This window comes from Histomonas meleagridis, assembly GCF_020186115.1.
Source record: "Histomonas meleagridis strain 2922-C6/04-10x chromosome Unknown contig_46, whole genome shotgun sequence".
NCBI lineage: Eukaryota > Parabasalia > Tritrichomonadida > Dientamoebidae > Histomonas > Histomonas meleagridis.
The window spans coordinates 257937-280510 of record NW_027150889.1 but is presented as its reverse complement, the minus strand read 5'-3'; the positions used below and the strand labels follow the sequence as shown (position 1 = coordinate 280510).

The 22574-nt window shown below is 30.5% G+C and overlaps 8 protein-coding genes across 8 annotated transcripts; 3 read left to right on the top strand and 5 right to left on the bottom strand.

Annotated features, from left to right (window-relative positions):
* Positions 1 to 2708: 2708 nt before the first annotated feature.
* GO595_006727 (transducin beta-like protein 2) lies at positions 2709 to 3881 on the bottom strand (the record flags this gene model as incomplete). Its single annotated transcript, XM_067920112.1, has 1 exon — positions 2709 to 3881. The coding sequence occupies one exon, from the start codon at positions 3879 to 3881 to the stop codon at positions 2709 to 2711; it is 1173 nt and encodes a 390-aa protein (XP_067773155.1).
* A 2586-nt stretch (positions 3882 to 6467) lies between these two features.
* GO595_006726 (DNA replication factor A subunit Ssb1) lies at positions 6468 to 8264 on the top strand (the record flags this gene model as incomplete). Its single annotated transcript, XM_067920111.1, has 1 exon — positions 6468 to 8264. One exon carries the CDS (start codon positions 6468 to 6470, stop codon positions 8262 to 8264), a length of 1797 nt encoding a protein of 598 aa, XP_067773154.1.
* Positions 8265 to 8832: 568 nt separating this feature from the next.
* On the bottom strand, positions 8833 to 9960 carry GO595_006725 (serpin family protein; the record flags this gene model as incomplete). Its single annotated transcript, XM_067920110.1, has 1 exon — positions 8833 to 9960. The coding sequence occupies one exon, from the start codon at positions 9958 to 9960 to the stop codon at positions 8833 to 8835; it is 1128 nt and encodes a 375-aa protein (XP_067773153.1).
* A 1014-nt stretch (positions 9961 to 10974) lies between these two features.
* Positions 10975 to 11982, top strand: GO595_006724 (Nucleoside transporter family protein; the record flags this gene model as incomplete). The annotated part of the gene is made up of 1 exon (XM_067920109.1): positions 10975 to 11982. The coding sequence occupies one exon, from the start codon at positions 10975 to 10977 to the stop codon at positions 11980 to 11982; it is 1008 nt and encodes a 335-aa protein (XP_067773152.1).
* Positions 11983 to 12277: 295 nt separating this feature from the next.
* On the bottom strand, positions 12278 to 13312 carry GO595_006723 (uncharacterized protein; the record flags this gene model as incomplete). Its single annotated transcript, XM_067920108.1, has 1 exon — positions 12278 to 13312. The coding sequence occupies one exon, from the start codon at positions 13310 to 13312 to the stop codon at positions 12278 to 12280; it is 1035 nt and encodes a 344-aa protein (XP_067773151.1).
* A 308-nt stretch (positions 13313 to 13620) lies between these two features.
* GO595_006722 (beta-tubulin) lies at positions 13621 to 14973 on the bottom strand (the record flags this gene model as incomplete). Its single annotated transcript, XM_067920107.1, has 1 exon — positions 13621 to 14973. The coding sequence occupies one exon, from the start codon at positions 14971 to 14973 to the stop codon at positions 13621 to 13623; it is 1353 nt and encodes a 450-aa protein (XP_067773150.1).
* A 433-nt stretch (positions 14974 to 15406) lies between these two features.
* On the bottom strand, positions 15407 to 16414 carry GO595_006721 (protein phosphatase; the record flags this gene model as incomplete). Its single annotated transcript, XM_067920105.1, has 1 exon — positions 15407 to 16414. One exon carries the CDS (start codon positions 16412 to 16414, stop codon positions 15407 to 15409), a length of 1008 nt encoding a protein of 335 aa, XP_067773149.1.
* A 789-nt stretch (positions 16415 to 17203) lies between these two features.
* Positions 17204 to 20008, top strand: GO595_006720 (uncharacterized protein; the record flags this gene model as incomplete). The annotated part of the gene is made up of 1 exon (XM_067920104.1): positions 17204 to 20008. The coding sequence occupies one exon, from the start codon at positions 17204 to 17206 to the stop codon at positions 20006 to 20008; it is 2805 nt and encodes a 934-aa protein (XP_067773148.1).
* Positions 20009 to 22574: the final 2566 nt, after the last annotated feature.

Genomic DNA, 22574 nt, shown 5'->3' with positions numbered 1-22574 from the left:
ATGTTTCTTACAGTTATCTTCTGGTTCAATGAATATTTTCAGATTGCAAAATAGAGCTGTTTTATAGAAAACTTTCAATATTATCACCTTGCTATAATGAGAGTGCTTTGTCCAATGTTTTTTATGTTCCCAAACTAAAAAAAGCTCATTTAAACCATTTTATCTTATGCACAATCACAATTTCCATCTGACAATCATTAGATTTTGCTTTTGACTGATTTATTTAAACCTTATTTTCAGGAACCCAAATGTTTACCATTTTCCTTATTTACTTCATGTTTCCGACGTCCTTGTGCCACTTTTGTAATACATGTGTTACTCCTAAATTTTTTCATGATAATTATTCATTTTTAAATGTTCAAAAAAACAAAACTCATATTTTTCCAACATCCAAAGAATTCAATTACCTCTCTATGATATGTTTATATCGTACGGGTGATGATTTTGAAGTAATTTCATCCATTTTTTCAGAATTATCATATAATTTTTATTACTTTAACTTAAATTCTTCTATCAATTCTTCACTAATTTTGCAGCTATGCTCATCAATTTATCCATTTTTGTTTCATTTAGAATCGTATGATTTTCCAAATGATTCATACATATTCTATCATCTCAATATAACACTCATCAAACACTTCTTCACATTAATGTTTTTATTATTTTTCTTTTTAATGCTTCATAAAACATTTCCATTTTTCATAAGAATAAATCACAAAACAAAAAACTCAAATAACAAAATATTTCCTTTTATTGTTATATTAATTTCCTTATCAACATCAAAATACGATGGTAATGGAACACTTTTAATATATAATGAAAGTGATTTTACAAATGAATATTCAGATTCTGTCATTCATGTAATTATTTTGGGTAATGTTACAATTTCATCTGGCGAATTCAGTGAATGGCCGCTTTTGGAATATGTCCGCATTGGAGACGCAGTTACATCGATTGGGGGTTCGGCTTTTTCAAATTGTTATAATTTGGAAACTGTTATCATTGGAAATAATTTGATAGAAATTGGAGGTTCTGCATTTGCGTCATGCATAAAATTGTCCAACATCACAATTCCTGACTCAGTTACATCGATTGGAATTTCATCTTTTTCTAATTGCTCCAATTTGGAAACTGTTATCATTGGTAATAATGTTCAAGAAATTGGTGGTTCTGCATTTGCATTATGTTCCAAATTATCCAACATCACAATTCCTGACTCAGTTACATCGATTGGAATTTCAGCTTTTTATAACTGTTCTAATTTGGAAACTGTTATCATTGGAAATAATGTGAAAGAAATTGGGAATTATGCATTTGCATTTTGCATGAGTTTAAAATGTATTTATTTTTATGGAACAAAAGAGCCAAGTTTTGGAGAAAATGCTTTTTATAATATATCAGCAACATCTGTTATGGTGTTAAATAATTACATTGAAGGAACTTTCGGTAATTTATATATAAGCACAGAAGTAATTGATGGATGTTCGCCAATAAGAACATGCACATTCGCACAGTCGAATACATATACAGAGTCAAATACATTTTCGCAATCGAATACATTTAATGCATCAGACACAATATTTACGTCAGATACGACAAGTGTTTCGGCTTCAGGTATAATTACATTTTCTAATTCATTTATTTTAACACGTTCAATATTGCATACACAAACATTAACTATTTATTATTCAACGCTCACAGGCACATACACGATTTCATACATTGATTCATTGTTTGCATATTTTCACACTTCTTTCATATTCTATGAGTATGTTGTAATTTCGTATTCGACGATTTATATTTATTATTCGAATTTTTATACACTTTTTTATGTCAGTGATTCGCAGCCGAATGAGTCACAAACGAAAGTTATTATCATTTCAGTGTGCGTAACAATTGTAGTAATTGTTATCATATCATTGTTAGTTGTATTATTGGTTCGATTGAGAAACAAGAAAACGAACGAAATGGAACAAGAAACAAATCACAGTGAAGGCGATGCGCTCGAAATTGATACAATCGGTAACTGTTCGACAATGTCCGATATCAAAGAAGATCCATTTGCCGAAGATTTTAAAGAAGAAAAATTTATGAATCAGATATAAAAATAAGTGATAATGCGATTAATTTAGTAAATATAAAATTATAAAAGTTGTTTTTAATATTCAAAAAATTAACATAAGTGGACAAAGCAGTGTAAGCAAAGAAAGCACATCAAAAAATGAACCTTATTCATAATGAAAACAAACTAAATTTTAATTGATTTTTTCTTGAGACCTAAAATATTGATATATTTTCATTAAGCTTGAATATTTTGGTTTATTTGCTATAATGCAATATTAAAATATAACAATGTTCGAATAAATTTTTCATTAATTTAGTAAATATAAAATTATAAAAATTGTATTTGATATTTCAAGTTGGGTATGTCATAAACTTAAAGCATATTAAGGAAATTATAGTAAATGGACAAAGCAGTGTGAGCGAAGAAAACAGATCAAATATGAACTTTATTCATAATGAAACCAAACCAAATTTTTCATATATTATAAAAATACCTTCTCAATTATTTGATATTATAAACTTAATGGATTTTTTTCTTAAATCCTAAAATACTGATATATTAATGAAATTAAAATATAAATTCACCATATTTAAATATTAACTTAATCGCAATGTAAAAGTAAAAATAATTTCTGAAAATTTGTTTACTGTGGATTTGAGTAAGCATAAATGAATGAAGATGTGAGAGATGCAACTAATACCCATTTTCCGTCTGGTGACCAGCGCATAAGCGAAACCTTATGATCATGAGGGGTTTCGACGGTTTTGACAACTTCATCCTTTCTGCAGAACAAAAGTTTTCCACTCTCAGTGATTATAGCGAGCGTGTTATCAACTGGGTTGATACGGATGATTGAAATAGGCTCGCCAACATTTCCTGACCACTGTAAGCGTGCAATGTCTCCTTCCCTCCAACGATCTGGAGCAAGCCAAACATTATATTTGCAATCTTTACTTCCAGAAGCAATTAAAAGACTCTTTGGATGGAAATCAATGGTGTTGATACTGTTCGAATGACCAGAAAAGGTAAAGGCTTTAAGAACTTTATTTGGATTTTCGGAGCGATCACGTTCTACTCCATAAACAACAATTTCAGAAGTGTAAGAAGAGACGGCAACAAATTCAGAGTTGTAAGAAACGCCAATTTCATAGTTGTGCATTTGAGATGTATTCTTGCCATAAAGAGAACTTCCATTTTGATGGAAAAGTCGAATGTTTGTCTCGTCGGATAAGACAGAAACAAAAGAGCCATCGGGTGCTGCTGCAATTTTGTCGACTGTTAATTGTCCTGCGTTTTCAATGTTGTAATCTCCATTTTGAAGTTTTGAACTTTTTGGGTCATAGTAAAATGAAACAACTTTTCTTGAACGATCTAATGCTAAAACAATTTGTGGTTTCTTATCAGGATTGCAGATCGAACAATCAATAATTTTATCATCTTTAAATTGATATCGTTGAGTTGGACTGCCGCCTTTTTCAATTACAGAGTTTGAGTAAAGTAAAATTTGACGATTTTGAGTTGGAACAATAAAGTAGGGAAGTTTTGGATCAAATGCTAAACATGAAGGTGTGCTATTTCCAAGATTAATGACCTTTTCAGCGGTAGGAAGAATCTCAGTACCCCTTTGTTTCTTTTGTTGTATGTTCTTTGCTTGTTTTTGAGATTTTGGTGGCTTTTGATTTTTCTCTTTTTCTTGCTTTATCTCTTTATTTTCCTCTTTTTCAACTGGCTTTGGTTTCTTTACAAAGAATGAATATAGGACAAATGAACCAAGCCCGAGTAGAATTAATGTGACTATTAAAATCAGAATATCCATCTTCGCCCAATTTGGGAATTGAGAATAAATTGATCGTCATATGCGGGCGGTTAATTATTCAAGGATTTCTGACTTTCCCCACATCCATGTTTAAAATCGTTTTATATGGATTTTTAAACATTGCGTCATGAATCCCTTTATACAATGTTCCTTAATTTTCCAATTTCATCAATGATTGAAATTAATAATGACTTGACTATCTGAAAATAAAGATCCTGTATTGGCAACGAAGTAGTTGAGGCACTGTTAGAGCATTTTCGAATAGTGGCTCGCTTCTTTTTTATGAGAAATTTGTAAATGAAAAAATAGAGCTGTGTTAACGTACAGTAAATTTTAGATGAAATCAAATCTTACTGCTGTTTGCCAAATGCTTTCAGGAAACAACCTTGACCTACAAACAACAAAAAATGTAATTAATCAATTTCTTCAATCTTGTGAAATTGATTCAGATTTAATTAATGAAATTTTAGAAAATCAGGAAATTTTCAAAAAGCTTGTGCATTATTTATGTGAATACATGTATTCCAATATGATCTTAGATACGTCATCAGAAATATCAACATTTCTATATAAAATTTGTATCAATCATCCAATTATTCACAATATTATTTCACATGAAACCAATTTAAATTGCATGTTTTCGCTTGTGTTTCAAGATGTTTCTTCAGTCAAGGAAATGAGCCCAACAAAATTACTTCCTTTCCTCAAATTAATTACAATAATCTCACATTCACCATTTTTATTTTTGACTTCAACAGACTCTATTCAAACCTTTTTAAATTGTGCTATTGAACTTCTTCAAAATCCACAACTTTCAGCATGGTTTTCAGCAATCATTGCAGGCATTAATCATAATAGTTCAATTTCAAATTCATATTTCAAAATGAATCCATTAAACTCTAAATTAAAGCAAATATTGATAACATTAACAAAATCAGATGATATTTATATTCGTATATCGTCAATTTCTGCTTTTATTTCACTTTATCCAATCAAAGATAATTTTGATATAATATTAAATCAATTAATAAATTGTCTTTTTGAAGATGATCTATTTATACCAATGCCATATTTGATAACAGAATCATTAATAGAATTATATCAAAAAAGAAAACCAAAAGAAGAAGAAATCACTTCAATCTTAATGTCTATTCTAAAGGCAAATGATATTAAAACATATTTAATTCTTAAAATGTTAAATGAAATGAATCAATTTCATGGAATGTTTTCTGATATAATACAATCTACAAAATATCTTAATTCATTAATAAGAAAATTTGTTTTAACAAATTCTGATTTTGTAATGCAATGTGGTTGTGTATTTTTGCAAACATTAAATAACAATTCTGATAATTTATTTAAAGATATTAATGATGTTGAACTTATTAATGATTTGTTTAAATCATTATTCGTTTCTCCTAAAGAAAAATTAATTCAAAATGAATCAATTTTAATTATAATCTTGATGATTATTGAAAATAATAAAATGCATTTAGAGACTTTAAATTATGTATCAGAAAATGAAGATGTTATATTTACATCATTTTTAAGATATATTGAAAACAATGATTCATTTATATCTGTATGTTTATTTAGAATTATTCAAGAATTAATTAAATATTTTAAGAATTGGGAATTAAAATTTAAACACATTTTATTACAAACTCAATTTATTGTTTTACTTGTTCATGTTTTGACTCATTCTCAAAATATTAATGCTACAAAAGAAGCACTTAAAGCATTAAATTATTTTTATGATTCAAAAGATTTATATTTATTTGAACTTTTAAATTCAGGTTTTGTTTTAAATGCAAAACAAGATCACAAAAATCTTGAAAATATTACAAATCATCTGCAAAAAGAAACAGAAACGAATAAAAATCTTCAAAATGATTTAAAGTTATTAAAAGAAAATGAAACGAATAAAGATAAACAAATTAATGGAAAGAATAATGTGAATGATATTCAAAATCAATTAAATATATCAAATCAAAAGAATAAAGAAAAAAGAAATTTAATAAAAAACTTAATTGAAGAAAATAAAAAACTTAAAAACATTATAAACCAACAGAAAATAAATACTGAAGAATTACAAAATCAAATTATTCAATTTCAACAAAACGAACAAGAAGAAAAAAATGAATTAATAAAACTTAAAACTGATTTCAAACATAATGAAATAAAAATCATTGAACAAAATTCGCAAGTTGAAAGACTTAAAGAAGAATTAAATATTGAACAAGAAAAGAATTTGAAACTTACAAAAAGGTTTCAAAAACTCATTCTTTATATACAAATTCAAGCAAAAGACAATGAAAACACTAAGAAAATCTTGGAATTATATCAAGCAAAAAAGCATAAGCTTAAGAATAAATTAATACAAACAGAAAATGAAAGAAAGAAATGGGAAACAATTGCAAAATTTAGAATTAAAGTCCAAAAAAGCCGAATGGAAACAATTCAGGAATTTGTATGATTTACATATTCGGCCGTTTATTTGAGGGAAGTTGCTCGAACGATAGAATTCTTCATTGACGAATGGAGTCAAATGATAATGAGCAATTGATTCCTGGAACCCTTAAGAAAATGTATTGTACAGAAGACAAAGAACAACAACCAAAAAATCCGGTTTTACAAATAATTCAAATCAAAAAACTTGGCGGTGATGAAAATCGTTCAATCAAATATAGAATCACACTTTCAGATAGCTATTATTATGCTAATACTCGACTTAGTATTCAATTAAATCGATTAATTCAAGAAAATGAAATCAAAAATAATTCTCTTGTTAGAATTAACGAATATATTCTTAACCCAACTTTAGATCGAAAGATATTAATTATAACCTCACTTACTAAAATCTCTGATCTTTCATCAGCAATTGGAAATGTATCAGAATTTAAAAATGCTCAAAACTCACAAAGAATTGATAGTCAATTTGCAAAATCCATTTCCCCAACCCAACATAGTTCCTTAACTCCTAGTTCACAAGAAGGTCCATGTACAATTCCATCAGATATAATTGAACGTGAAACACAACGTACCCAAGCTGAACTAGAATCTAACGAAAGGTTTATACCCGTCAACATGCTTCATCCATATCTCTTAACATGGAGCATCAAAGTTCGAGTTGTTTTGCGTAATTCCGTTGTAAAGTATTCAAATCCGCGACAAGACGACGGCCGTTTATTCAGTGTAATCCTCAAAGACAAATTTGGGTATGAAATACGTGGAACATTTTTTGGGGAACAAGCAACTAAGTTTGACCCAATAATTCAACAAGATTGTGTCTATAAAATTAGTGATGGGATCATCAAAAGTAAAAATAATCGATTTAATACCACTAATAGTGATTATGAAATAATGTTTGATAAGCGAACCAAAATAGAATCATTATCAGATGATAATAGTATTGGTTTATTGACTTATCATTTCATTCCATTAAACACAATTGGAACATTACCAGCCAAATCCCTTGTAGACATCTTATGTTATGTTATTTCGATCGAACCAATCACAGAAATTGTTAGTTCACGGACACAAAAGACATTTAAACGTCGGACATTAATTATCTGTGACAACTCCGGTGTCAAATGCGATATTTCTCTATGGGAAGAAGACGCACTTTTGTTTCCAAACGAAGGGAACTTCATTATTAGCTTTAAAGATGCCAAAATTTCCGATTATGGTCGACGCTCATTAATCTGTAATTCATTTTATCGAATTAATCCGAAAATTCCGGAGGCAATGATCCTAAAAGATTATATCCGAAGTCTTGGAGAGAACAATTTAATGAATTTGCCATCGATATCAATATCGAATTATAACATCAACTCATTAATATATTTATCACAAATAAATAGTAATGGAATTGGAACCCAAAACAACAAAAGCGAATATTATGACCTATTCATATTATATACAGATATTAATACTCAGCGAAAGTTGTATTATAATGCATGTCCGAACCCGGAATGTAAATATAAAGGATTAACATTACAAGGAACGAATTATTACTGCGAAAGATGTACAAATTTGATCAATGAACCAAAGCCACGATTCAACTTCTCGATTAAAGTGCAAGATCACACTGGCGCTATGTTTATGTCCATCTTAGGCGATGATAACATTGGAAATTTGTTTGTTGGGAAAAATGCAAATGATTGGGTGAACGACATTAATGGTCACGAGGATGAAGAGAATTACATCCGACAGAAGCTGATACAGAAGTTCTTCCAACCAATGAAGTTGAGATGTCGATTCAAGTTGGATAACTTCATGGACCAGAACAGAGTGAAGGCAAACGTCGTGGCGGCAGAGAAATTGTCGTTTAAAGAGGCGGCGCTGTTTTATGCGAACGAAATCAATAAATATTTTGTGTAATTATGTGGAAATGAAATGGAACTTTTTCTATACGACGATAAATAAACCACCGAAACAATTATCGGTTTATAGGGCAACCCAAACTGAAAATACAACGAAAATTTGTATAGTTTATACGACTTTTTGTTCTAACGATGAAGTGATTGAGCTTCAAACATGTGGAACATCGTTTGATTGGAAATTTTCAGGTATCGGATATTTATTTAAGTGGGTTTGATTCAAATAAAATGTTTTATATGTGTGTATATGTTAAAAAAATTTTTTAATACCATAAAATAACTGAGCATCAAGGAAATAATATTTAGGTATTAATTAAGAATGAAAAGAACTGATTCAAACAGCCTTAAAAAATTCATATGATTTCGAAGGAATTTTTTCTGAATTTACAAAGCACATAAGAAAAAAATTGCTAAAAACAACATTATTAAAAAAAATTTGTACTCATGGATGTAAGTAAATTTGTTCGAGCGATACCCAAAAATTAAATCAATTTCAATAACGTTAAGTCAAATAACTTCATTCATAATAATATTATGAGTTTCAACACACATAGAAAGAAGTTTCCTGTTTACTCAGGTTTGATGTACTCACCAGCGAACAAAATTGTTCCTTCTTTATGAGTTATAAAATAGAAGAATGGATGATCAGCATGGAAACTTGGTGGCATTGGCTTGTTAAAATCGATTAGAGCTCCCGGTAATATGAAGGATATTGTGACTGCCGCTGCCTCAGTTTTAACTTCGTCAACCTCAATTACTGCCTTTTGGACTATATCATCAACGAAATGTAATTCAATTGTGGGATTAAACATGTCTTTAATTCCCATATCATTTAACATTTTAGTCAAAGATCTTGTTCCCCAATAATGCTTAAACTTCGGAATCTTAACGTCAACTTCTATTGGCTTGGGAGAAAGCATTTTAAGATAGTCTTTATATTTACCGTTAGCTAGTGCTGTCTTTACCGCACGGAAAGATTCTACGCTGTTAAGCTTGGGAAGAATACAAACCATGGAATAGTCGTTGATATATTCCATTGATAAAATTTTTGCATTTTCATCTTCACCATATAAATATTCATCTTTTTTCTGCATAAGTTTTGTTTTCACTTCAGTCCCATCAAGAAGTGTAAATGTTTCCTCATTGGTATTTCCACTCTCAAAGGGTTTCTTCCATTTGGAGTTGAAATAAATAGCATTGACGATTATTGAATGGATCAAATTGTCCATTTGCAGTGGGTTTAATATATTCTTGATGAGGCCGTGTGTAACTTCTTCAACATGTTTGTTAATTAAATCACAGCCTGGTTGTGGAAATTCAACTGGAGTTATTTTTGCTCCAAGATATTGTTCTAATGGTGCATACAAAGATGTATCAAAATTAAAAAATTTGTTAGGCCAGATTGAGTTTGCACCACTAACATTTCCGTCACTTGATTGTACTTCAATAGTTTTAATTAATTGATTGAGTGCTGTAAGTAGGTCTTTAACACTAGTATTGGTTGGAATTCCGAGTGCTTCAAAATTTTGCCTACGTGTTGATTCTTTGAAAATAGCACTCGACATTAAAAGAACTGAAAACGCAGAATATGGAGAAACAACAATATTTTCTTTATCATTAGATAAATGAGTGAGCATATTGAATGCTAATTTCTCGATTGGTTCTTGGTAAGAAAGAGATTTTCTCCAAAAAAACATAATATGAAGTGATGTCATCAAAGCCGTTAAATTAGTTGGCTATACAGTGGAAACTGTTGACTTTGTGTTTATAACCATCTTTTTCTGAAAATCGGTTGGGTTTTTAAACGAAAATTTCCAAAAGGTGAGGCAAAAAACAGGTTAAAGTTTTAATTTCCCAAACTCCGATAATTATTAAGAAAAAAGAGAAACTACAATAATACATTGAAAATTAAATGAAAATGCTTCTCAAATTTTGAATCACTTAAGAAAATTAAGAAGGCATTTAATTTGGATGGGGAATTTTGCCGATTTAAAAAATAAAAATTTTTCACAAAATTTCGTGCGATAATTTTTTTTAAAGCAAAATCATTCTTATATGTTATATCTTTAAAAATATAATCAAGTCTTAAAGAATTTTATTCGCTTGATTTTAAGATATATCTCTTTAAATATTACCGACTGAGCTTTTGTTTTGTGCTGTCATTCAAGACGATAAAAAACATTGATTGGTTTATTTGTAGTTATTTGTTGGAATCACCGAAATTTTGTTATAGTTTTCGTTGACAAAGCACGAATTGTATTGCATATGTCTTGTACTTTGTTCGAAATTATTCATATGACAGCATGCTTTTGTTATCAGAATGTCAAATTTGATAATCCAATCTATAAAAAAAATTAAATTTCAAAGATATTTAGATATCCATGAAACTAATGTTAAAAATTTTTAAACAAGGATTCACCTGCTTTTAGTGAAGGGAGCACATGAAATATCTTATCGTCTAATAAAAAAAATTATACACTCCACTTTTTGTATTAATAACCGCTATTCGAAGCGGTTTTCGATGGGATCATTTCCAGATTCAGTCTAATAACCTCGAAGAATTCTTAACTTCAAGCGTTGACGCTCCAACGAAATCAGAAGAAAAGAAGCAGAAGTTTCTGCTATTTCTTCTGGGTAATGCTGCCCTTTTAGTTTTTAATATTGCCATCAACGCTATTGACATTTTTGATCAAGCATGTGAACGCAAAGACATGGGAGCTGTTTTAAGTCGTGCGTACAACTTTCCTTCATCTGTTATTTCACTTATACTTTGTTTCATAATGCCAAGTAATCTTAAAATTGCACTAATCATTGGTCTTGTTGCACTTTCAATTATTGTTATAATTCTTCCCTTTTTCATTCTATTTAAGTTTTCTGCTCAAGTGATTTATTGGGTTACTGTTATATGTGTAGGAGGTTCTGCAGTTTTTTCATCAATAATTTCATCAACAGCCTTTTCAATTGCAGCCAAATTTGATTCCACATATACCTCTTTGGTATCAAGTGGAAATGGATGTTGTGGAGTAATTGCCGCCGGACTTCGTATTCTTACCAAAGCTCTTTTTTCATCCAAGGAACAACTTATTATATCATCTGCGGTATATTTTTTCCTTACAGCCATAGTTTTAATAATCACATTAATATATTTATTACATGTCAGTAAAATTCAAACCTTATCACGCAATATGATTTCATCCTCAGGCGAAACGGTGAAATGTTCTAGGTCATTATTATCAACCATCAAACTTATATGGGTTGAATGGTTAAGTGTCTTTTTTGACTTCTTAGTTACACTAACACTATTCCCAGGCTACATGACACTCGTTAAAGAAGTTCCTGCAATTGGTGATTGGTCATCCGTTATTATTACCGCAATCTTTTGCATATTTGACTGGGTCGGTAGATATTTGCCTGTACGTTATATGTGGCCGAGCATCAAATTTGCTTGGATTCCCGTCTTAGTAAGAGTTCTCTTTTTCCCAATTTTTATGTTAACCATTGAAAATGTTGTAAATTTGGGGGACCCCTATTGGACTTTTTTGTGGACGATACCGTTTGCTGTAACCAACGGTTATTTCGGCACTGTTTCAATGCTTTACGGATCGAATAATGAAAAAGTGCCATCGGAAGATAGAGGTTTGGCGGGATTTCTGATGTCGTTTTCTATAACAGCAGGAATTTTGGCCGCAATGTTCCTAACGTTTGCAATGCCACAATAAATGAAATTAGTAATTTTATACGGAGTGTGAAAAAGATAATAAAAATTTTTGTTTTACAATTTTAAAATTTCTTCCAAATATAATTTTACAGAATTCGTTTACAATTTTATAGAGAATAATTACACAAGCAATAGAGAAAGCAATACAACAAACATTTATTTGAAAAATGTCAAATCATAAATTTGTAAAATTCAACAATTTCCTTGTGAATGTAAGTTAACACACTATGCGACTCCAAAACATTTTATAAGTGATATCAGAATCAAAACGTATTGACAATAACCATTTTGTTTATTCAATCACGTCTCTTCTTTCTTGTATGGCCTGACTTCGGCGGCACTAAGAATCTTGTTGGCATTGGCGCGTCCTGTTGCTGTTGCACGCCAGCAGCTTTTCTGTGCTTTCTTGCCTTTTCTTCCAATTTTATGTCCAAATCATTAGCTTGCCGTATCGGATAAGATGAGACATCGCGCAGAATCTCAAGACTATCCTCCGTAATCGTCTCCTTGCTCGCCTCAATGTCCGGATTCGTCACAACGATTCGGAGCCATCGTTCTAAGATCCGACCAATTATTTTCTCTTCTTCGGTTCCTTTCTGTGTTGGCGTGCTTTGGAGAACTTGGACAATATCAGAGTCATCAGAACCCGAGCTACGATTCTCTGCGATGATCTGAAGGAATTCTTTATTAATTGGTAACTTTTCGATTATTTTGTACACTTCAAGTCGAAGACCAATCGATGGATAAGTCTTATGGTCGGCTTGGTAGGGTGTAATCCATTCACATAAAAGGCCTAAAAATTCTCTGTAGTATTCTGACATTAAAATTTTGGTTAATTTTTGATCACATATGGCTTTGGCAATCTCTTTCACATACCGAACCCGTGCAAGCGGTGGCTTGTGTTGTTCGAAACTTCGCTGATCTTTGGAATTGGCTTCTTCCATACGTTTTAGAAGATTTTTGATTCGCTCCACACAACGTTCACGGCGTTGAACTTTTTCTTCATCTGTTTTACGTGTGGAATTTCGTGTTTTCATGGATTCACGGAATAATTTTTCAATTCGTTCTCGTCCTTCTTTTTCTTCTTGGGTAAGAGTTTCGGGATCTTCTTCTTTTTCAGAGTCTTTTTTACTTTTCCGTTTTTTCTTGGGGCCTTCTTTATCTTGTGCTTCTTGGCTTGACTCTGATTCTTCATTGCTTTCACTTTCTGATTCAGAATTTTTTTCTTCAGGATTTTTAACGGGGTGAAGTTTTTTAAGTTCATCACTATCACTATCACTTTGTATTTCCTTTTCTTCTGGACCTTCAGAAAGATCTTTATCTTCTTCCATTCGTGGTTGTATACAGCCACTTTTCGGTTTAAGCCGTTAATAATCCTTTTTCATTAAACGGTCTTTTGCATTCTTTTCTTTCTTGAAGCCAAATCCAATTGAAATTGCAACATACAGCACATGTAAAAATAGTTTTTTCAAAGCATATTAAAAAGCTGTGGTTCATAGAGGTTTCTGCAAAATGAAATGTTTTAAGAATTAATTTATCATATCCCGAAATCGCCTAAAAATTTTTCATCAACCGAACAATTTCTTACTCAAAAACGAATGTACAACATCAAAGTAAATATATTTCATTGGTCATTTATTTAGTCTTCCATTGCTTCTCCTTCGCCTTCACCTTCTTCCTCTTCTTCGCCGACTTCGTCAATTCCAACTGTTTCGTACATTTCGTATTCTTGGATTAAGTCGGTCATGTTTGATCTCGCCTCATCGAATTCGACTGTTTCGAGTCCTTCGTTGACGTACCAATGGATGAAAGCTCTTCGTGCGTACATCTTTTGGAACTGTGAGTCGACGCGTGTGAACAATTCTCTGAATGCTGTTGTGTTGCCGATGAATGTTGCTGCCATCTTAAGACCACGTGGTGGGATATCGCAGATGGAGCTCTTCACGTTGTTTGGAATCCATTCGACGAAGTATGATGTGTTACGCGCTTGGATGTTAAGCATTTGCTCATCGACTTCTTTGGATGACATTCTTCCACGGAAATGTGCAGAAACAGTTAAGTAAACACCACGGCGTGGGTCGCAGGCGGCCATCATGTTCTTGTTGTCGAATAATTGTGATGTAAGTTCGGGAACCGTTAATGCGCGATATTGTTGTGAGCCACGGGAGGTGAGTGGAGCGAAGCCTACGATGAAGAAGTGAAGACGTGGGAATGGTACAAGGTTAACTGCAAGCTTACGAAGATCAGAGTTAAGTTGACCTGGGAATCTTAATGAGCATGTTGTGCCGGACATAACCATTGATACAAGATGGTTAAGATCACCATATGTGGGTGTGGTGAGCTTTAATGTACGGAAGCAAATATCATAAAGTGCTTCGTTATCAATGCAGAAAACTTCATCAGCAGATTCGACAAGTTGGTGGACAGAGAGAGTGCAGTTATATGGTTCAACAACAGTATCAGAAACCTTTGGTGATGGAACAATGGAATATGTGGAAAGAATACGATCTGGATATTCTTCACGAAGTTTGTTAAGAAGAAGAGTACCAAGACCTGAGCCGGTACCACCTCCGAGAGAATGGACAAGTTGGAAGCCTTGAAGAGCATCACAAGATTCGGCTTCTTTACGAACAACATCAAGAATTGACTCAGCAAGTTCTTGACCTTCAGTGTAATAACCTTTAGCCCAGTTGTTACCAGCACCAGATTGACCGAAAACGAAGTTATCTGGGCGGAATAATTGGCCATATTGACCAGCACGAACAGCATCCATGGTACCTGGTTCAAGATCAACAAGGACAGCACGTGGGACATACTTACCACCAGTGGCTTCGTTATAATAAACGTTGATTCTTTCTAATTGAAGATCACTATCGCCATGAAATGAACCTGTTGGGTCAATACCATGTTCATCTGAAATAACTTCCCAGAATTTAGCGCCGATTTGGTTACCACATTGGCCTGCTTGGAGGTGAACAATCTCTCTGACCATTTGTGAAGTCAAAAACGGTTTAATTTGAATTTTCCTCTTGAAAAAGTGTTAAATACAAAACCACTCGACCGTTAATTATTTATAAACATTTATCGAGCAACTTTAAGTACACATATCGCAAAGTGTTTAGCTAAATCATCGGTTCACAAAAAGAAACCTTTAATAAAAATATACTCTTTTTTATTTGATATATTATTTGATTAAGGAAATTATATTTTCTAATGATTTAATTTAGAAATTTTTTGTTTACAAAATTTAAAATTATTAGTGCCGTATAAAATAATTTCACTCATTACTTAATATTTTTAAGTATTATTAAAATAATAAAAATCAAGAAATTGATCGATATTCCATTACCATTTTTAACATAACACGAAACTTCATAAAATAAATGTTATCCACAAATAAAAAAAACTTGAAATGAATTAACTGTTTAAGGTAGTTTTGGAAGATGCTTAATATAAATGTGATCAAGTGAATGAACGTCTTGGAATGGTGGTCTATTTTGCTCAATTCTTTCTGATTCTGGTCTTGCTTTAAATGTATTAATTGTGTAAGTTTGTGCGCTTCCACCTTTTTGACCGAATTGCGAAGTTTGTGCATGCATTTGTACAACAGAAGCAGCATTTTGAATCCATCCGCAGAAGTTAGGGGCAGACCAAACAGTTATGCATTTTCCATTAAACATATTTGTATGACCATTCATACAAAGTTGTTTCGACCTGATGATGCAGCTGAGACCGTTATCTTTAAGGAACTTGTCAATTTTTGGTTCACCAAAGAAATAGCCGTGGCGGTTTTCTATCGGAGTGAATTCGGTGATTCCCTCTTTCGGAATGGACCAGACAAGAGATGACCAAGAATCAGCAAGTGGAACCTCGACAAATCTGTTGAATTCGTTGATTTGATTAAGTTTAACGATTGATTTATCAATTCCGCCTGATAAACAAAAGAATTGATAACATACTTGTGCTGCTAAAGGAAGTGAATCAAAGGCATCCATTAATGCTTCCCATGCACGTGGTGAACCATAAGCATTAATAATTTCTTCGTAAAGACCACATACAAGTGTGAGACGGCGTGACTCATGAGCTCCACGAAGTAAATATACGTGGTCGGGATACTTGAGAGCGAGCGAGAATAAAAGACATACTGTGGCAATATTTCGATCACCATAATTAACAAAGTCACCTAAAAATAAATATGATGTGTATGGAACGGCACCGCAAACATCAAATAGTTCATGGATGTCATCAAGTTGAGCATGGACACTTCCAACAACTGTCATGGGTTGAGTAATTGATAGAAGATTTGGAAGAGTAGAATAATGACGTTGAAATTGTTGGCACAGACGAACAAAATCATCTTCGCTGGGCTCCACTGGTTGTGGTTTCATGGCATTGTTCAGGAATTCGTTGATATCGAAGTTTGCTTCAGCCATTGATTGACAAACCGTTAATTAATTAACAAAAAGTTGATTTTTTCCGGTTTTTTTCTAAAGCATTTTATGTTTAGAAAAATAAAAGCAATCTTCAAAGTTTCATTAAATTAATCTTTCTAGTGAAAATGTTTCTTTGGCTAATGATGATTTGTTATCGTTTGAATGTAATATTTTTTGCATGAGATGATGTTGTCATAATATCTTGTCATAATATCTTTTATTTGAAGATTTAACGAATGAATGCTTTTAATCATGTAATACCAGTGGGAGCTTCAAAATACACGCCAAAAACCTGATCATGTTTTTGTTAAGGATTAAGTTATTAAATAACTGACATTTATATCCTTCTTTTAAACGACATTAATTTATTAATTGATATTTGTCAGAAATGATTTATAATTCATTTTACAGGAAAAAGAATTTAAAAAAAATAGGATGTAAAAATAAACGTCTTTCTGGGGAAAATGCCTTCAGCTGAAAATATTTACACCAACTCGCAATTTTAAATGATCCTTGCCAAATGGCATTGTCAAAAACTATTCAATTATTTTTACGACGTAGAAGGGGTTAAAAAACATTTGGGATTGGTAATGAGAACCCTTCAAATATGAAAATCATGATAACGTGAGTTGTATAAGTACATGTATTAACAAAACCCTTTTGAAAAAGCAATCGGGCTGTTGCACGAACACAGCCATGAGTAAAGCTGTTCGTTCTATTTAAATTTTCTGTTGTACGATCTCTTTTTTGAATACATTACATTTTAAATTGATCGGAGTTCACGCCACAATGATTTTTATTATCTTACCATTATTACTTGGCTTTAGTAAAGAGGCTTCGGATTCATTTGATGTAATGACTTTCTTAGTTGGTGGATACACACTTCATGACTTATCAACTATATTTAATTTTGATGATGAAGAAGTTGTTAGAATTCTTCATTCAATCAACCCAGACTCAAATGTAAGAGAATTGTTTACAGCACCAGATAGTTTAATATATGGTTTTTATCGTATTCATATTTTAATGTCAGCATTTCTTACAGAATTTACAGATTCAATGATTCCTAACATTGGGTCCATGTTTGATGCATTTTCTTCATTTTTTTTGTTCGCCAATCTTGACGTAGATATAGTCAGAGAAATCATGTATTCTATTCAACCAGGAATGTCTATACTTGACACCTTTGCTGAATACGGATATAATCTAACTGGGCTCATAAATATCTTCCATGCTTGTGAAAACTTCCTTGGATATAATGTAACATTTGATGAATTTCATACACAATTTGGCTTAACCAGCTCCCAAAAAGTTTACTTTGGAAACTTATCACAAGTTTTAAGCACCATCACTCCTGAAACAAGAATTACAATTGGATCTATCACAACTATTGTTCCATTAATTACACTTCATTTAAGCCAAATAGTTAATGTTACCATGACAGAAGTTGGTCCTTTAGCTCCTGTTGCAAACAAGATGTTTAACTTTACTGAAAATACGCTTAGTCAAAGATACATATATTGGAAAGAATTTTATAACTATTTTTCCACAAACTCACTCATTGAGATTTTCCCTCCAATGGTTCCAGAGCTTATGGATTCACTTGACTCACAAATTGATAATCTCAAGTATTGCAAATTGACAGCCGATATACTTTTCTATGATATTATTGGTTTTCCATTTAATTGGACGCAAACCATTGTCAACTTTGCATCTGCCATATTAGAACCTAAGAATGTTTTTAACATGTTTTATGACATATCGAATTTGTTAGGGGTTAATTTAACGGGCGCCGCGGTTGTTCCACTTTTTGAGATCATTGAATCGTGTTTTGATTTTGTGACAAACCCCACATCAAATTTCTATGGTTTATTTGAGTCTCTCATCTCCAATCTAAACTCTCTTATCGGGATTATCATCACATCAGCTGATAATCCTGCATTAAGTCAACTCATTGGAGCGATTAATCTTAACTTAAATTCAAGTGTTGAAGAATTTAATAATTTCATTCAAGATCTTTCAAATGATGTACCACTTGCTCAATGTCAATCTCAGAACATTGCGCCAATTGTATCTCTTTTACCTATGTTAGGAAACTTCCAAATCCAAATGTTAACATCAATTTTATCAATCAACACAACCAAAATCCAACAAATCCAACCAATTATTAATGTTTTACAATATCTACCACTTCCTTCTTTGATTTCTATGATTGGTATTGATGGCACAACTGTTTTAAATTATGTTTCATCTATTATTAATTCATCTCTTCCATTTCTTACACAGTTTGGATTTGATTCACAGAAACTGCAAAATTTGATTGGTTTACTTCAATCTCCAGATGTCAAATTACCGCAAATCCTTGAAAGTCAAAATCCAGGCTCATCAAGCATCATCACATTTATCTCTGAGTTTCTTAATAACTTCTTAGCGGGAGGTAATCCGATTAGTACACTATTTACATCTTCTACAGAGACAAGTTTCATCAACTTAAAATCATTTTATGAAACAGCAACAACGCCAACATCGACAATCACTTCGCTTATTACGTCACTTGAAGGTAATGGCGAGTATACAATCTATGACATGATACCAATTGACAAATTCATTAATGGCGTCAAATTGACAGCAAACAACGAACAGCCATTGATTAGTTCGAACATTATCCGAAATTCGCAACTTACACTTGAAGAACTGCAAAGTCTTCAATCAATGTATCAATTGTTATATAACATTCACACGATATTACCAACTATCATTGAGCAAATGATACCGAACATTAACATTAGTTCTCGATATCAATCGATATGTAACTTATTACGTAAACTTCGTCAAGTTACATTTGTTGGTGTTGAAGATTTGATACCAATTTTTTCTGTTAATAATGAAACCAAATATAATGTAACTAAGATCACAACAACGAATAATACAATGAAAGAAATAACAATAAATTATTCAGCATCAATTAAAGCTGAAGATGGAAATGAATTAATAATTAATAACATCGAAGTTAATGATAATGCATATGTATCATTTACTAACTTAACAATCACAAATAATTTAATCATGAAAGATGCATCGATAATATCACCTGAAAATATGTACGAACATATTAACATTAACAATAACTTAATCATTAACATTAATATATTTAATGATATAACTCCGTTAATTAATTTGGGTAATTATCAATTGATAAATGAAAACAAAATCCCAAAGTTAATTAACGTATCAATAAATATCGAAAATTTAAAGACAACTGAAGCAAATAATTTGTTCGCTAACGGAAAGACATTAATAGCTGCAAGAGGAAACTTCGAATGCAGCAAATGGCTAAGCGTGGCATCGTTGGCGCAAAGAGGTTCGGCAACTGCACTGTCGCTGAGGTGCACAAGAACAAGAACAGGAATGGAGACAGATGAAGTCGAAGAGCACCAACTGGTGGTCGCGGCGCCGTCGAATGAGGACTTCGAAGAAGGAGTGCTGCCGGAGCTGGCGGGAGGTGCAATCGCGGGAATTGTCGTGGGATGCGTCCTCGTGGTAATCGTAGTCATTTTACTGTTTGTTTTCGCTAAAAAGGCAAATTGGAAGTAATAAAATTTCTATAAATTCATTTTAATAATTTAAATGTAATGTAACGATAAATATTTATTTTGATATGTAATGTAACGATAAATATTTATTTGGATGTGTAATGTAACGATAAATATTTATTTTGATATGTAATGTAACGATAAATATTTATTTTGATATGTAATGTAACGATAAATATTTATTTGGATGTGTAATGTAACGATAAATATTTATTTTGATATGTAATGTAATGATAAATATTTATTTGGATATGTAATGTAACGATAAATATTTATTTGGATATGTAATGTAATGATAAATATTTATTTGGATGTGTAATGTAATGATAAATATTTATTTGGATGTGTAATGTAACGATAAATATTTATTTGGATATGTAATGTAATGATAAATATTTATTTGGATGTGTAATGTAATGATAAATATTTATTTGGATGTGTAATGTAATGATAAATATTTATTTTGATATGTAATGTAATGATAAATATTTATTTGGATGTGTAATGTAATGATAAATATTTATTTGGATATGTAATGTAACGATAAATATTTATTTGGATGTGTAATGTAATGATAAATATTCATTTGGATGTGTAATGTAATGATAAATATTTATTTTGATATGTAATGTAATGATAAATATTTATTTTGATATGTAATGTAATGATAAATATTTATTTTGATATGTAATGTAATGATAAATATTTATTTGGATGTGTAATGTAATGATAAATATTTATTTGGATATGTAATGTAATGATAAATATTTATTTGGATGTGTAATGTAATGATAAATATTTATTTTGATATGTAATGTAATGATAAATATTTATTTGGATGTGTAATGTAATGATAAATATTTATTTGGATATGTAATGTAACGATAAATATTTATTTGGATGTGTAATGTAATGATAAATATTTATTTGGATGTGTAATGTAACGATAAATATTTATTTTGATATGTAATGTAATGATAAATATTTATTTGGATATGTAATGTAATGATAAATATTTATTTGGATGTGTAATGTAATGATAAATATTTATTTGGATGTGTAATGTAATGATAAATATTTATTTGGATATGTAATGTAATGTTAAATATTTATTTGGATATGTAATGTAATGATAAATATTTATTTGGATGTGTAATGTAATGATAAATATTTATTTGGATGTGTAATGTAATGATAAATATTTATTTTGATATGTAATGTAATGATAAATATTTATTTGGATGTGTAATGTAATGATAAATATTTATTTGGATATGTAATGTAACGATAAATATTTATTTGGATGTGTAATGTAATGATAAATATTTATTTGGATATGTAATGTAATGATAAATATTTATTTTGATATGTAATGTAATGATAAATATTTATTTTGATATGTAATGTAATGATAAATATTTATTTGGATATGTAATGTAATGATAAATATTTATTTGGATATGTAATGTAATGATAAATATTTATTTGGATGTGTAATGTAATGATAAATATTAACTTGGATGTGTAACATGCCACTTCATCTAACATTCAGATAATTGCATAAATTAAGGAAACGTAAGAGTTTTACAAAATGTATAAAAATACATGAAATTCTTTTCTGAAGTAAGAATTTCATGATTCAAATAATCAATGTCACTTATTTATAACATAAAATAAGTAAAGGATTTTTATTCATTATTATTGATGTTCACATAATAATTTTCCAATTTCTGTATGTCCATTTATTGTTGCATAACTAAGTGCTGTATTAAATAATTTTAAGAATTTCCAAATATTGTTTTGAAACATTAAATCATCAATCTATGCCTTAAATAAAACAAATAAATATCTTTTGCATTGACATCAATACTTTCTTGTTCAAGAAGTAATTTTACTACATTTATTCGGCCATTTTTAGATGCTTTCATAAGTGCTGTATTAAATAATTTAAACAATTTCCAAATATTATTTTGAGAAATCAAATTATGAAAATAAATTTTAAATGAATCATGCTAGTATCTTTAGCATTAATATCAATTCCTTTTTGTTTAAGCAATAATTTAACGATTTTTTTTTGTCCTTCAATAGATGCACTCATAAGTGCTGTCCAAAATAATTTAAATAATTTCCAAATATTATTTTAAAATATAAAATTATTATAATAAAAACTATCTTTAGCATTAATATCAATTCCTTCTTGTTCAAGAAGTAATTTAACTATTTCTAAGTGACCATTGAATGATGCAGAACTAAGTGCTGTCCAAAATAATTTAAATAATTTCCAAATATTATTTTGAAATATCAAATTATTTAAATAAATATCAAATAAAGTAAATAAATACCTTTACCATTGATATCAATTCGTTTTTGGTTGAGAATTAATTTCACCATATCTATATGATCCATTAATGCTGAAAAATTAAATCCCTCTTGAAATAATTTAAGCAAATTCCATATATTATTTTGAAATAAAAAATTATTATGATAAATCATAATTAAAACAAATCAATATCTTCTTTATAACAAATACCTTTTTGTTCAAGAAGTAATGTAACTATTTCTGCATG